The sequence below is a fragment of the Oxyura jamaicensis genome, chromosome 6 (assembly GCF_011077185.1).
Source record: "Oxyura jamaicensis isolate SHBP4307 breed ruddy duck chromosome 6, BPBGC_Ojam_1.0, whole genome shotgun sequence".
Classification (NCBI taxonomy): domain Eukaryota; kingdom Metazoa; phylum Chordata; class Aves; order Anseriformes; family Anatidae; genus Oxyura; species Oxyura jamaicensis.
Window position 1 is genome coordinate 29,097,854 of NC_048898.1, and position 17,621 is coordinate 29,115,474.

Genomic DNA, 17,621 nt, shown 5'->3' on the forward strand with positions numbered 1-17,621 from the left:
ACTGTGTTCTTGTGAACATGTAAGAGGGAAAACCTTCCTTCAAAGCACAGAGGTGGTTGAAGACTGGCATTAACAGAGCATAAACCAAGAGTCTGCAGCATGCCAAGTATTTCACTGCCGCTAAGCAACACTTGCGCGTATCGATGAATATGTACATTAGGCTCTCATTTTGCTGTCGTAGAGCATTTGGATACTCAAAATTTTGCCCTGAGAAAGTATTTTTGTTCACAGAACATCAAATTGTTAATCCAGCTAAAGATGTTGGAATTCAGGGCGACCACAGGGCAAGGCTGGTTATTCTCCAGTTGATTATCTAATGGATCACTTAAATTCACATTGAAATGTAATAAAAAACATAGCAATTACATACCAAAAAGAGCATACACTGCCTTACTTCAGGTATTAGTTTGGTACTGCTGAGCAATTCAAAGCTAAGGAACAGCTCACATTTTTCTACAACAGAAGGTGAGGATGAGGAGCCCCAGGGACAGATGAACTGATCAAATTCCTCCACTGCAAATGGGGCTGGGCTGCTGCTGGGCCTTCAGGACTGCTTTGCTCTGCGGTTGCCCCTGCCCAGGAAGGCAAAGTTAAGGGCCACATGTGGGGCTGGCTCTGGGCTCCACTTTTTTCCCCAAACAGACAATCAAGCAGTCATTCTACTTTTTGGATTTTCAGCGGCATGGAGAAGTATGTGGATTTTATCAGCTAGCAATCAAGCAGTAACCCTAAGCAGAACAGAAATGTTTCTATCCTGGAATAATTTGGGTTCTCCCATGTTTTGTGTATTTTTAATCCCACTACTCAGTCCTACCTTGAAGGTGTAACTTCCATGAATGATTTATTTCAAATTACAGGAAAAAGAAAAAAAGGATGGGGAATTAGAATGAAAAACTGATTAAACAAAAAATGAGCAAGTAAACAGTAGAGACTTCTTCATTTACCCATTAGCATTTTCTGAGGGAGAGATTTTTTGTCTTGAAGAAAAAAATTCTGCAAGTCAGAATTTTTTGGACATCCTTCCTCTCTCCCCCCACAGCAACTCCACTGATTTCCACTGAGTTCCTATTGCCGATAACTGAACATCATTTGCACAGAGCTTAGAGGTCTCAGAAATATATATTTGGCATTTCTACTACTATCTAGCTACACAATTAATCAACTGCAATCACCATCTTGAATTTATGTCTATTATTAAATTGTGAAGAACAAAAACACATCCAAATAGAAAGAACGCATGAAAGCCCAGTTAATCTGGCACTCAGTAACTTTATTTGATGCAAAATGTGTCTTTTTCTCTGAAAGATATTTTCAAGTAGTGGCTTCAGATGACAAACAGGTGTGATACAAACGGTTAAAAAATACTGAGACAAAGCAAAGAAGATGATAATTTAGCAAAACTATTTTATTAAAGCTTATCATGATAAAATAATAGCCAACAAAATCATATTAGGCAGAGTTTCTGCAAGTGTGTGTAGCTGCCACCTATTCAGATATCATTAAGTCAAGATATTCTTGTTTTCTGTGGTATTCTTTATTTTCAGCTATTTACAATCAAGCATGAAGCAAGGATTACATCAGGAATGTATTACACTCTTCCCCTCAAGATTCACCATGTATTGTAATTAATGCCAGATAGGAATTTATTCTCCTTCTTATCACTAAAATACAACTATTTTGCCCTTTTCTCATTCAGTATATTTAAAAATATTGCACTACGTTTAATTTATCTCTTACAATCATCATTAGCAGTACTATACAAGGAAAACTATATCCAGCTTTTCTTATCCACGGTATTACGCAAGTAAATTTGAAACCTTGAATGCATTTTTGAAATCGGTATTTGCATTGTTTTCACAGCTCCTTCATGTGTACCAGGGTTTAAATGAAGTACTTGGATATATTTGAAAACTTCTATAGTAGGCCATAAGAGCAAACACTGATGGAGATTTAATGCAGACCACCACCAATGGTAAGCCACTGAGAAAATGGAGTGTGAAAGTCTTAATATGCATCTCAAGCAGGTATAGGTTAAATAACTTTTAGTCGATAAGGGAAGCTAATTTTGTGCGATTATTTGCTCAAGCTTAATTTCAGAAGTGTGACACATGCCTATTTTAGCATGGATAGTGTTTTCCATACATCAGCTAAATAATTATCAACTGCCCAAAACTCACAAAAGTGCAAGTAGTTGCATGAGTGGAAGTAATTTTTCTCATTTAGAAGTACAAGTATGCTTTTCCATCTCTGAAAACCATTGTTTCTTAATTTTGCCCATCACAAAATAAACCAAGAAGCAAATTTAATGGAGAGCTACATTACAGACTGCCTGAAAATTTAAATTATTTATTTTGCCATCTTAGATTCAACTCCATTTCCACAAAGGCATTTTCCTACTATCAATGATACCAGTGATAATGACCCTAATGCAGTACCTAAAATAAAGATGATATTTTATATGGCATGTCTATACAGAGAATGAAAAAAGTCATGTTTACAGGAAATAAATAAGAACAACGGCCTTAGCCAGATAATGCTAAGATCCACAATTTACACAAAGCACAAGACCAGATAGTTCTTTTCAAAAGCTGCTGGCTGAAATTCTTCCTCTTGAACTACTGAACTCACTTATTTTGACTCAAAAAGAAAACATGTTATATACACTATACGACATTTTTTTCTGAAAAAGGTGATCCTCTGCTCAGGCTGCCTCTTCTGCCTGAGAAGCTGAATGCAATTTGCCACTGTGGTTACTCAAAAATGTTGAGAGAGAATATTTAGGTGTGTTGTCAACTATTACTCATTTTGTACCTTAAAATTTAGGAAATGATAAAATCTGAAGCAAAGTATTAAAACTTTTGAAATTACTTAAACTGTCATTACACACTTTTTCATAGAATGCAATGAAACCTCTAACTCTTGTGAAGATTTTTTTTTCCTTTATCAGCTGATCAGATAATACAGCAATACTTAAAGACAATTTTGTTCCAGAAGGCAACCAGCTTCTTTTATCTCCAGAATACTCAGTTCAATTATTACCAGTGTGTACTTCAATATCTAATATAATTCCATCAGGCTACAGTATTCCAAAGTTGCAAGGAGGCTTTTTCTAGCATGGCATTGTTATGAACTATGCTAACAACTATGAACAGTTTTTGCACTTAACAAAAGGATGGAAAACAAATGACCTGATATTCAATAACTTTACCAAGTATTATTAACAGACAGAAAAAGATGTTTTGTTTGCTGTCATGATATGTTTGGCAAAGAGATAACACAACTACCTAGGAGACGTACAGTAACTGTGATCAAAGTTTTGAAGCCTGGTCCCTCAGTGATTTCTGTGTCAGTCACCAGCTTAGGCATGCAACAAGCTTGTATTTTTTCATCATACGATGGAAACTAAACATTTCAAAAATCCTGACAGTTTCCTGTTGAGAACATTAGCTCAAAAGAAAAAAAAAGGGGGGGGAGGGAGGAAGGGGGACAAGTAATATTAGGGATACCACACACATTAACGTGAAATGGTAAGGTTACATAACTAGAAAAAAATAAAAATAAGTTATTAAAAATAAATTTCCAATATAAACCCCAAAATGTAGCTTTAACCAGCCAGTTTAACAAAATGTCGGTGCTATAGCTGGAGAAGAACCATTATCGGCTGTACTCTTACACAGGCAAATAACTGTGGAGAAGCAGGTGTCTTATACCAGTGTTTTAATTTGATGTGTGTTTGTAATTAAGTGCAAAGTATTTCTTTAGTCCAGTCCTTCAAAGGCTAAACGTGTAAGTATCAGTCTACTGATTGAGGTGGTTCTTCTGGTTCTTCTGATACGATGTTGAATGTTGGAGCCTCTGTCAGACTGACATCTTCGTTATCCCCTTCTTCTGCTATACTGGCTTCCTCTGAATCTTTAGTCACTTTTTTGGACTGCCGGTCTGAGGACATGCTCTCCAAGGACTCTATATCCTCAATACCTGCTCTGTAGTGGATCATGAGCAGTGTAAGGGCTTGCAGTCTTTCTCCTGATTTAGCCAGCGCAGCAGAAATCAATGCTTTTTTCCTCGCATCAGTTGCATCTTTTTCTTCTTTAACAAGTGAGTTGTTATTTTCCAGCTCCTGGTCTATTTCATTCTGCAACTTATCCAACATAAATTCTAGTTTCTGAAAACGCTCCTCTGTGGGTAAACTTCTATAGAGATCACGTCCGATTTCTTTAACTGCAATGAAGACACTGTCATCTAGACCACCCTCCTTTCTGACCAACTTTATCCCAGTACCTGATGCACGTTTTGAAGGACTACTTGGACCACTAATTTCGGTATCACTACTTTCATTATCAGAAGTGTTTGGTGTGTGCTTTGGCGAAGGCTCTACAGCGTCTGTTCCTTGCTCTGAAAGGCGAGTAGCTTTGGGGACTTGACGAAGGTTTAACAAACGGGTACTTGTGTTGATGATATGTCTGGTCAAGCCTGTAGTTCTGTTAACAGATTTAGATTCTGAATCAACACGGGAAGACGCGGCTTGTGAAGCTTCTGGTCCTTCTGCTTTACAAGCTCCCGCAGTTCGATCAAGTCGCTTTTCCACGCCTACACAAAAGGGTGTCTCAGTTAGACATTTTTCTTGACATTTTTTATGGCAAACATAAGCACAGAGCATGCACTGTGAAGCTGCTTTAGTCCATACTTTCTTTTTGCAGTAATCACACCAAGTTGGATTCTGAAACTGGGTATCTTGAAAGTTATGCTTGTTCTCATTAACAACAATTTGTCCCAAGTAAGGATCCTCTTTTGGAAGTGCACGAACTTCTTCTTCAAAATGAGATTCTTTTTCTTTCTCCACCAGAAAGTTTGAATCATCTAATTCACCTTCTTTTAAATATTTGAAGTGTAAAGTTATATCACCGTAACAAAATTTTTCATTGAATCCCTTATGGGTTGTCAAATTCCGCAACGCTGTTCTAGTGACCGCTGCTTTAGGTGCAGGAGCATCCAATTTAAATGTTCTAACATATTCCATTGATGACGTAGCTATACAATCTAAAGCAATTTCTTCAAGTTTTATGCTTGCATATCCTAAACAGATAAAACCACCGGCTTTGAAAGGGTCCCTGCACCACAGTGCAACATTAAGGTACTTATGGTATCCTTCTACTTCAAATACACAGCAGGATGTTCTTGTCTTTGGCCATCGGCCTTGGCGGATTCGATATGGAATTTCTGGTGATTCCCAAGTCTGATGATCATCTCCACTATCTTTGTTACTACGTGCATTTTCTGGAATTCCATCTTTTAATGGATCTTGTTTTGGTACCGTTGCTACCTTTGATACCGTTGGGTCTTCTGGTTGATCATTATTCTTTACTACTTTCTCTGTACATTTATCTCCATTACTGGCAGGTGGAGGTGGCCTCTCTGGTTTTTCAGAAGGTAAACCTCCGGTTTCTAACAGATTTTGAGTTTCACTAGTAGGCAAAGTAGGCTTACTTTGTGGCCTGGGTGGTACGGGAGGCTTAGTACTGGATCCTTGTGATTGTTTACCTGATTGCTGTGACGCATCTGAACTCTCAGCTGTTTTGGGTGTTGCCACTTTAGTTCCATCTTTTTGTTGGGTTTTTGATGTTGCCTGGTAACTTCCTAAATGCAGTTTTCGATTCAGAATCGGAGATATAGTTCCAAGCGGTTTAGAAGCAAGTATTACTACTGAACGTTTTGGACTTGGAGTTGTTGGCATATCTTCTTTTTGTTCAGGTGATTCGCATGCTAAGTCCTCGAATTCTGAATCAAAGTCTCTGTTATCAACATCAGCTGTTAAGCTAGCTGGGTCATCATCTTGCTGTGTCAAGAAAGCAGAGTCTTCCAACTGTCCAAATCCATCCTGTAGTGCTGAACCATGCTGATTATACCCAACGGGCCTTTCATAAAAGACTAAAACTCTGTCCCCAGCCTGTCTAATAAGCTTCAACACTTGGACAGTTGATGTGATTTTAACACCTATAAAAAGATAAAAATGTCATATTTGAAAATATGTTAATAATTTAAGTGACCGAAATAGTCTACACATACGGTTAGATCTTTAGCAGTTGAGCAATAGTATTATTACCACTAACAGAGGAAGTCAGGCAATGATGACAGAATAGCTGGACTGAAATCCTTTCCATTTTACCCATACAGATATATTACTTCAGGAGCTGGAAATGATACTAACACAGTCCAGTTTTCTGTTTGTTATTAACACTTTGAAGAGTGATGTTGATTTATATGATAACTTTTGCTTACTTTGTGGTTGGATTTTTCAGAGGTACGCATTAACAAAGGTCTCAAAAGAGATGGGTATCTTAAAATGTGGTTGTAATTAAAGCAGAGGTAAGGTAGGCTAACAAAGCTGAGGGTTCTGTTATGTTTGCAAAATACAGGCATGATGCTACTTTCTCAGTATGTCTGAACAGTGAAGATAAGTTGAAACATCTTCATCATCGTAAGTCTATGATGATGAAGACCCATTTGGCAGTATCTCCAGCCTACACTAAGAGTTAGATTTAACAAGTTAAGTACAAGCTAAACTATCTCAATAAGCACACAGTTCAAATGAAGAGGGTCATATAAAAGTGACTTTTCCCTTGTTCTTAGCTAATTAATTGCATGCCCAAAGCAACCTGAAATCCTTTTAAGCCATTGGCTCTTAACTCCAGTCACATTAAGTAGTCCTCATATACCCAAACGTGTAAAGTTCTATCTTCACAGTATTTTTACCATACTAACTCTTCTATAGTACATTAATAATTTAGCAAAACCAAACTTAGAATAAAATTTTAAATCCTGGTTGTACAGTTAATGTTTGAAGAAGTTTGTTTATAAATTCATGTGTACCACATACATGGATACTACATGCAGGGATAAAAGGGATGCTACATACACACCTCCTAATTATGCAACTCTTGCTGAATTCTATTTTCTACCAATGATGTTATGGAGATGATCTCTCTAGAACTAAATTCACAATTCAGTTAAGGTTATACTTAACTGAATTTCTATTACCATTTTCACCATTCTATTACCATTCTGTTATGGTAAATGGTAATATTCTATTACCATTTCAGTGATTTTAGTTTGCATTCAGTTTTATCAGTGCTACCTACACTTACTTCTAAAACACTATTAATATATAATGGTATTCACACTTTTTTGGTCTTCATAAACCTTTATCAAACCATTTTGTAATTCCCATAACTGCTGCCCCCACATAAAACAACGTCAAGAGTTGTTTGGTTTTGCCTCAATGCAGCACTTAACTCTCTCACTTACAGCTTGGCCAGAGTCTTTCATTATGAGGACTTCAGAGTAGATAAACTCCTACATATCAAAGCTGATGAAGTTTGATACCAAAAGTATAGATACTATTGAATACTCAACAGATCATCTTGGGTAATTTTATTACTTCAGACAATTAACTTTGGTAATCAAAAGGCATTTATACCACTTGTTCCGTGCTCTATTTAGTATCTTCAGATTCAATTGAGAGAATGCAGGTCTATGAGGCAAACAAAATGTTACTGTTTTCTCTGTAAGCCAAGCACATTTTATAACGTCACTAGCAAAAACCAAGTAGGGAGCCTCACAGCATCACTATTTGAACAGTCAAAACATATTTAAATTCAAATGTTTATTCAGCTTTATGTTGGCAAAGAGTAAATAAACCTAGCAAAGAATAAATATACAAGAAAACTGATTGAGTGAATGACAACCTTAAGTGGCCATAAATATACAAGTGTATTTACTACGAGAGCCAGGCATATGCATAACTGTTGAGAACAGCAGTCTAATCGAACTCTATGCAGAAACGTCCTTCCTGATTGCAAGACATTATTTTGAAAGCTGACATTACTCACTGCCAATTGCTAGAAGTCTGTCTCCCCTCTGTAGATCAGCAGCTGCTGCAGGTGAATTTGGTGTAACCGTTTCAATAACGACGTGTCCTGCATCTTCTTCCTTGGACTGTACAAGGCGCAGCGTGAGTCCAACACTTTGCAGATTCCCTTTCACCAGCTCTGCCTAGAGAGAAGGAAATAAAAAGTTAGAGCATGCGGATTAAGCTGACTATAAGGATTCATGGCTACTAATGCTCTTGTTTAACTAAAATTATACAACTGGTATGAAAAAAGTGTTAGGACATCCACTGAGCATATTATCACATAAGGGATTCACTATCTGTCAACATAGTTTATACCTTTGGAGAAAGATGGAACCAATTCTGAAGAGCCCCAAATGGCAAAACTAGAAAGCAGTAAAGGAATTGTCAGCAAAATATACGTGCTGTGCGTACATCCTTTTTTTTTTTTTTTTTACACAACGAGTTAACCCAAATTGGCAGGAATGGCGATACATGGCTCACGTTTGCAAGAAGCCCCAGTCACAACAAAGCTACAGCAAAACACAACCTCATGATCCATTGTATTGGGAAGAAGCTTTATTAAAAGGAGTGCTGAACCATCGATCCAGATATCAGTTTGAATATCTCAGTTATGTTACAAAACCTACTACTATCAGTATCTCTTCAGTAGACTATACAAAAAATATTTGGAGTGAAAAACCTCTTAGTCTTGCATGTTACAAAACCGGAGAACAAATCTATGTGGCATTATGCATATTTATTAAGACAGTAAAACACTTAATAGCCTAAGAAGTTTCTTGAAAGATCAGAAACCATGTCTCATGTTTATCTTCCTTTACAAGATAAATACAAGATAAATTTTAGTTGTAATCTCAAGTATTTTGTTCTTAAAATAATGCCTGAGGTACAATCTTCGTAGCAGAGTTTCACCCTGTCCATTCACGCTCAGATTTCTAAGTCATACGAGATCCCAATTAAAGAATACATCAACGTAGTGACCATTTATTTATATATCTCAAAGTCTAAGATCTTTGGCATTTTTTTTTTTCTTAAGAAACTCCCCTTTTTTTTCCCTTCATAAAGGACATTTCTTCTGGATTGTTTCAAATGACTGTCTGCTATCATTCTGCCGAAGTATATTCTGTCTGTTTGACAGAGAAGCTCACAGGCTGTGTCTCAGCTCCATGGAGAGAAATTTAATTTGCTTTTTCATTCCCAAGAACAGAGAGACAGATACTGTTTGTAGAAAACCTCCATAGGAAATTTTCTATTTGGCTTCAATTTACTGAGCTTAAGTAGACGGCCGTCTCCTCCATCCTTCTGCATTTACTTTGTTGCTGTTCCATTGTCTGTGTTTGAACTGTCTGGAGATGGTCCTCCTCTTCTGAGGATGTGTTCGTTTGCTTAGTTTGGTACGATGGCTTTTCATAGGTGAAGGGAATTACCTAACTTCAGTACACAGCTCTCTCTTTGACCATATAGCTCACGTTCCTTTGCTATAATCCTAACACCAGCACATTTTAAAAATTAACTTTTTGTTGTTGATCACTTCTTTACAGAAGTGAAAGTGCTATCCTAATTACCAGCATCCTTAAGCATTGAGTTTAAAGCAGCAGACTTGCATTCACTTTCTAAGCTTTACCACTTATTTTCTACATTTCCCAGAGTCACTTAGAGATATTTTCTCTCAAACTGTTCAACTATTGTGAGTGCCCAGTAAAGTATGCAAGAATAACAAGATCTAAAATAAGCTTAATTGCAGTTCCAAGAGTCAAGGTTCTTCTACAGTGTAAACAAATATATTCCTTACAGAAACAACCGGCTCTTTTTTCTTGTTTCAAGTGATTCCCATCTAAAAGAAACTGAGATATACAACACGCTAGTACACTGCTACAAAGCATTGAAGATTAAAAAAAAAAAAAAAAACAGAAAGAATATTAGAAATACATATGGAAGAGAAACTTCTTAAAAAAACAGTCTTTAGCTACTATTACTACAAGCACTAATTTGATATTGTAAGCACTTTTTATTCCACATTTCATGAGACTGCTGAAGTACAAAGCCATTTAGCGAGAGTTTTAAGAAAAAGAATTTTAGGAAAGAAATGGATCTCTAGACAGAGTAGTAGAGAAAAAAAATAAGATAATTCTCCCCTTAACACTAAGTTATTCTTGTAATTTAGTTATGCTTCTTTATGGACACATCTGTTTTGATGATGCATAGTTTTTCCTGAAATCTTATGAGTTTTGGATCTTAACACCCCCCGTCCCCACAACTGGGGTTAGTTAATAAGACATGACATTTTCAAGTCAAAAGAAGTACTGTTAGCTTGGCATCCCTGCAAAAGAAATGTTGCTCTAAGTTTGCTTGTTGGCCACTGTAACATTAAACACACAAACAGGAGTTACTGCACAAAAATCTACTTTCCTTTCCAGTTGGGTATTTGCTCGTCCTTCCAAGAGTGGCACACAGAAGTGACGGCCTTTTGAAGGCCTGTTCTTCAAAAAGTAATGAGCCCTGGTTGAAAAAGAACCTCACAAGAAAAACATGAGCTGGTCCCGCAATGCCCAGCACCTGAAACAAGGCAGCAATGACCTCTGACTGCTGCTGGTACTTACAAGTCATGGCAAACTGCACGATGAGCAAATATGCGGAAAAAAGGGCGTAATTAGCTGGCAAAAGGGGAGAAGTTACCAAAAGCTTTGTTACAACATTTGTCAGTATAGACCCTGATCCTCTTAAGCTTTCTTTGAATCCGAGGACTCTAGACAGCAGCACAACTTATCATTGGAGACATTCCCTACTGCAAGAGACAAGGAACCTCGGAGGTGATTTCCAGCATTTCACCCTTCCCTCCTCCCCCAGGGCCAGACCACATAAAAGGAACTAGGGACAGCTGGGACCAAAGACATTTAGGTATCTCCAAACATTTGGCTTCCATGCAGGGACACGGCGCACGAATCACCCATGGCGAGGAGCCCCACAGTATTCCAGCGGTGTCTGACAGAAAGCTGTTTTGGGAAAGAGAGGGCCTTTGAACATAACAAGCAAAGTTCATCTCAATGTTTTATTAACTTTGGCACAGCCACAAGCTTTCTCGCAGAGTAAACTGGTTTTATTTATCAACCCAAACCAGATGAATAGCTTCCTTGGTTTTTTCTTTCTGGCAACCCCAGGTTTCCCAAATGACAAGACAGCTGATATCTCCAGCTAGCTGCAGCGCGGCTGAACACGGTTTCAAACTTGCTGCCCCAACCAGTAATCTCACAAAAGAAAACCCCAACAGCATCTTTGTGCATCCAGCACGGCTACCTTCTGCCTTTCTGACCCTCCCTCTAGTAAAACATATGGTACACGAAGAGCCCAAGATCGCCCGGAACCTGAAACATCAGGAGGAGGAAAGCAGGTAAATGACGGAGGGGTCAGGAGAGAACTGCTGCCAACGAAAGGACAGTTGTTATCAAGGACATATGGTGCAAGGGAGAAAAATTAGCAGACGTGCTTTGGAGAAGCAGGCGTTTTAACCAATTAACTACATCATATTAAAATCCAATTATTTTGATTTAATAGCTCTGTTTTACTAGTCCCTGCAAGCCTCCCACTACAGTAATTTCACTAAGTTTCAAGATAAAGCAGATAATACGTTTGTTAGTGAAAGACATGCAGAGTAATTTATATCGAAAGAGGTAAACTGTCATAAAATTTGGAAAACGTGAATTTCTTTTTAATCATTTTTTTTTTAATTAAGCACTCCCCCAGGCTATCCGTGATGAAATTAAGATGCTACAGAACAATAACAACTAACTTGGGGCCAAGGGGGAGGAATTAATTTCCTTAGGGTTTTATTATTCAGGTTAAAAAAAAAAAAGAGGATAAGATTTTCATTCACTTTAAAATTAATAAAACATTTTGATGCATGGCTGTGAGTGCCTGACTTTCACAGAACAAAGTATATAAGCATTGATTTCTCAATAAAGGCTTTAGTTCATTTATATGCATCAGTGCAAGAGCCACTGTGGAGCACAGCTCCTCCAATACTTTCTGTTCAATAGTGGAAGTATGCTCTGGAAATACAATGCAGCAGAAAATCATGTGTCTCATAGCTTTACCCTACCTCAGTCTTGAAAGCCTAGCAGATGTTGGATGTCAGTGAAAATTAATTTCTTTGACCTCTTTTAAACATACTGATTTAAACAAACTTCACAGCTATGCAGTAATGATTAAGAAGTTTACAGCCTGCTAGTACCATTTAAATGACCAAATATTTAGATTAATGTTGATATAGGATGAAAACTTAATCTCCAAATGCTTCATTAAATTACCAGTGTGAAATAATTTGCAAAATGTGAAGGAATGATAAACATCTCTCTCATAGGCAACTGCCTATGGACTTACAGACAGAAGTGCGATGCCATCTCATTCAGTATTTGCTTCCAAAACCGTACTTAGGAATTTATTTTTAAATACAGGGGTAAGAATATCATCGTCAGTATATTATTGTTATGTGGCTACAGTAAATTAGCATTAGATGCCATTAAGAATTTCTAAGATGACAATAAATAATGTCCTTCACAAACACAAAGAATTCTTTTGAATAAACACTAAGAAAAGCCCAATCACCTAAGCACATACAAGAAATCTTATTTCACTAATTTACATCAACTGAAAAATAATACTTTTACAAATACTTCTTATTCACTGTCAGTGGTATATAACATGCTGCGTATGTCAAACTGACCTAACACTTTCTATGCTGTATCACAGAGAAAAACCTTAATATTTCCAACCCATTATAGCGAATACAGCGGATCTTGTGTGTTCTTGGAAAGATGGTCTGATGTTTTGGAGAAAAAGTAGAGATTAAATGCCTATGAACGTGCCTGTAAACTATTACATTCTCCCAGACAACCTTGCATGTTGAGAGGAAAGGAAGGAATATTTCATGTCAAAAAATAACATTAAAGAACAAAAAATAGGAAGCAGTTACTTCTATTCAGAAGACTCATATTTATATTATTAAAAAAAGGTTTTTGGCAAATAATCTTTAAAATATGGACTTTAACATTCTTTCTTTTTCAACACTATTATTGATTGTAGTCATTATATATGACCTACACAGTGAAATGATGGCTAGCTTATTTATATGGCCTAGATGAGACAGCAAAAGGAAGCAAGGATCATCAGTCTCTTGAGACACTCCTCAGAAACACCAGACTGAAAAAGGAAGAAAAAAGAAAAAAAACAATGTTCTGAGAGGATTTCAATCTAACCACAAATTGTCTGATGTAGCTTTTGACCAAGGAATCCGTGATGATGGATGACAGAGACCAAGATGAATTAGCCCACTCTGACTTTGACATTAAGACTGTGTTTAGATTTCGTACCAGGAAGTTGGTACTGGCCTCTGCATTATTTCAGGTGTATCAATATCACAGTGCTGTACAACAGTGGGGACCTACCTTCAATAGCTTTGACAGTAAGCAGAGGAAAACAGTAAAAATCTTAGATCCATATCTCCTCTTGACCATTTCAAATTTCCTTCAGAATAACACAGAATTTTCTCCAAATTGCCAAGAAGAATATCAGTGATAAAAATCAGTTATCAACTACTTGCCAGAATGAATGGCTAAGTTTGACTGACTATGTAAGTCTCAGGAAATACAAATAGGTCAGAAGTGCTGACGGAAAATTCTATGAAGTGAAAATGTTCTAACCAACTTAAAACAGCCCGAAAAAACAAAAATTTCAGAGAAGTCATTCACACTGGAAGCGGTTTTCGAGAAACAGAATTTCCCCTAAATGGACGTATCACATCTCAACCACCCCAACTAAATAGATTTTACTAATTTATTTTTGAAAGTGGGGCACACACTTTCTATTTAAACCATCAAATAACATTACAAATGTACAAGTGTGTCAGAAAAAGAATCAGGGATATCAGCAGTGGAATCACTACGTCGTGGCCTGCGATAGTAGACAGCTTTGCTTTTTTTTTTAAGTATCAGGGAGAAGAATTCCTTTAACAATAACAGTGAAAGCAGCTGGCTGTTAGACCCTGCACTGATCATTCTTCTGGCTATAGGAACCATGGTCTGTACAGGTGGACACAATTATGTCAAACTAATGCTACAGTTTTCATGTTTTTCTTCCCTTTAAGGAAGAAGCTTCTTTACAGATCCATTTCTTTTTTTTTTTTTTTTTTTTTTGGAGAAAGTCCTGTTACATAGCAAGCTGGCGGGCCTCATCATTTTCTGTTTTACGTAATCTTTTAGAAAACAAAAACCTAAATTATAAAATATGATGGCAATTTCCATTCTGAAATGAGTTACATATTGGACCAAGATTATATTTAAAGCAATAATTCATTAAGGCCACAAATGCTATGCACATGTCTAACTTTTCCATCACACGCTATTTGCCTGAAATCGCTAACAATTCATGGTAGTAAACATCTGCATGTATCCCTGACGAGCACTAAAAACATTTGATATCAGTGAAATACAGAACAAAAGCTAGATACTGAACAAAATAAGGAGCCACACATTGTTTTTCCTCAGTACTCCTGACACATTGCAGCTCCTCTTTTACTGAACTAATACTAAAAACCCCTGTACTTTCCAGTTGTACAGGAAACAGGTTATGTGACATGCAAAAAGCAAACTGTTTAGCAATTATCATGTATTGCCGAGGCATTCTCACTAAACAGTAATTACATGAGCTGAATGGAGGAGGTAAAGACAAACAAGGCAGCTCAAACCCAGCATTTAACTTCAAAGTGTCAGAGGCAAATAAAATGAACACCTTCGGTTTTATCCATAGCTCCTCTTTGGAGAGCAATTTAGTACAAACACCAACATAGCTCTTCTTTAAGTGCTCCTGCTCACTGACATCTTTAGTCTTTATTAAAGCCAACTGTGATGATTTCCTTTGGCCCTGAAAAATGGGAAAAGATTGATTTTTTTTCAAACCTTCTATCACCATTCATGTCTTTGACAGAAAAAAGGCTTCCTCCAATACTGCTTAAGCATGACTCAGTTACTACATAAACGTTTAGTAAAATGCTCAGGTAGCCTGGTAACAAACACTGAAATAAGCTTATTGACGTTGGGTATTAAAAATCCAGCGTTAGAAAACAACTTGCTCTATGTGCAATACAGTCCCAATACGAAGTTCACCTTGCTAATGGTTTCCTTTGTATACATTTGTTATAAATTATTTTAACGCAAATTATGGATATAAGAAATTAATGAGAACATAAGAGTGTTTCTGCACTTTGAATACGTGCGTGGAAGAGAAAGGTCAATCTGGGGTTTTGTTGTCACTTGAGATGGAAAACAAGAAAAACTTTCAAGTGTATGTTTTGAAAGCAAACTTCTAAACCAGCTAGTAATTTTGTTAATATCAGAACTAATGAATAGTTAGAGAACAATTTTTATTGATAATCATGAAATCAAATTATTAGAATATCAAGTTAAAGGTCTTCCTAATGGCATTAATAAGCACTGTGAAGTCTTCCTCTTCACACATAGAAGCTGCGTGACGATCTCGCCCAGCAGCAGCAATCTGATTACTGACCTGCATGTGTCAAAACTAAAAATATGAAAAGTTATTAACCACTGTCATCAAAAAGCATCACCGATGCGAGTTACTATGGAAATAAAATCTACAATACTATTTTCTAATGCATACAAATCGTAACTCTTAGCTTACACTAAAGGGCTCAAAAGTTATGTTTTAAAGGGCTTTTAAATTTCATTTCTGAAGGAAAAAACATTGAGATAAAGTGCATTATTTATAGGTTTACTTTATTCTGGAGCAGAAGCACTTTCTTTGCAGCAATGCCAATGTCAGAAAGCCGCATCTGGAGTACAGCAGATCTTCTGAAGAGCAGGAACTTTGCAAATAATTCTCACCTGGGGATCTACAGCAAAACCCACAGATCTGAGACAGGAGCAGAACCTCTGCTGAAACCACTCCCAGGAAGTGCTGAGTGCTGCTGGGGCAGCAGCAGGGGCCAGGACAGTCCCAGGACAGGCCAGGGAAGCAGCTGCAGCTCTGCTTGTCCCTGCTACCCGGGCTCCCCACTGCTGCTGTCACAAGCAGAGGGACTGGGGGACGAGCCTTCGTGCCGGAGGCGAGGAAATCAAGCAGGGATATTTGACTTATTAAAAATCAGGTATTTACAGTTACTTACCCAATGGTCTGCAAAATATATGTAAAAACACTCTTACAAGCAAACCCTTGCAGTTTCTGGCAATGCAAATTATGCCCTTAGTAATAGCATAGTCGAAGCAACCTGACAGACCTAGGACCAATCTAACCAGACAATTTACATTACCACAAGACTTAAGTGAACAGGGTTTGTGATTTCTGCACTGCATACTCACACCATCTTTGTCACAACTGTTATATTTCTTGTCAGTATTAACGAATGGCTAACTGGCTATGACAGAGAAATGCAAGCCTAAACAAAATCCCGTATGACCCAGTCATTTTTTGGACTCCTACAGATCTAGCTGAACCCAAAGGAACAAAAGCAGATGCAATGAAATGATTCATCACTGTAACAACTCTTCAGCGATTAAATAGATGATCCATCTGGATCAAAACAAAGATCCTGCTGTATATACCACCGCCATCCCTCCTTTATCTGGGAAAGCCAGAAGATGAGCTTACTGCTGAAATTCTGCAGTGCCAGGACCAGAGGAGCTGGGGATCTGTATCTAGCCTATTAATAATTACTGCCAGAAGGCCAAAGTTTTGGTATATAATAATCTTTCTCTATGTAGAACAGAATCCAAACCACACTGAGTTGTTCCCAATTAAGTTCTGGACAAAACACTGCAGTATAAACACGTAACTATATAAACAGTAAAGATTTCCAGGACCATACAACTATTTCTGGTTCTTTCATTGAGCACACGTCAAATCAATTTGTTTATGGTTATAGGGCACAAGTCACTGCCAGGCAGCGGAACAGGAGCTCACTGTCACATCTCATTAGCTGCACCGAGACGACAGCACACCTAGAAGCCAGATTTTCATACCATTCCCACTCATCGCTTACAAAAATTACCACAGCTATGAACTGAAAAGGTCTTTACACCAAGCCAGATAGTGACATGTCACTTTGCAAAAGAAATCAATACCCGCCTCTATTCGCTGTGCACTTGAAAAATATTGTAGAATTCTCCCCCATATGCACATAGAAATCACTTCCCGATATAGCAGAAGAATTAATATGGCAAAAGAAGGATTTGGGAAGTGAACACTATCTGCAAATTGGAATCAATATGCTCTCAAGCTTTGGATCCAAACTTCTACAAGTGCTTCAGGAAGATCTGATGGTCTGATTTTTTTCACATTGCAACTTTCTCTCCGTGTCATCAATGTGGTCATTTACTTGGATAACAAAAATGTAGGATTTGTTCCCTATAGTTAGATGGCCGAGTGGCAAAGCAAACAGAACAGGTGTAGCTACTTAGACAAAGAGCTGAATAGCCTCCCCTTCTAGGATGTGAAAAAGGAATACAAGTCCAAAACCAACTCAAAAAAACAAACCAACAAAACACTATGAAAAGAAATAAAAAACCCAGTTTGCTATGTCACAGAGATTTCTGTTAAACGCCTGAGAACTGAACTGTGTGTTACCACAAGGCTGAGTCACAACACAATAGCAATCTCTCCCTTAACTTCCCCAGCCCCCATGCATTTCTGGAGGTAGCAGAGC

General features: G+C 37.5%; 1 protein-coding gene across 1 annotated transcript in view; it reads right to left on the reverse strand.

Moving 5' to 3' along the window:
• Positions 1-1,249: 1,249 nt before the first annotated feature.
• Positions 1,250-17,621, reverse strand: part of PDZD8 (PDZ domain containing 8) — a 57,295-nt gene continuing 40,923 nt past the window's right edge. The window contains exons 5-6 of the mRNA XM_035329474.1: positions 7,890-8,052; positions 1,250-5,994 (exon numbers count right to left, since the gene is read on the reverse strand). Of these exons, the coding sequence (XP_035185365.1) occupies positions 3,794-5,994; positions 7,890-8,052 (2,364 nt within the window). The 3' untranslated portion in view covers positions 1,250-3,793. The remainder of the gene's footprint in view (positions 5,995-7,889; positions 8,053-17,621) is intronic.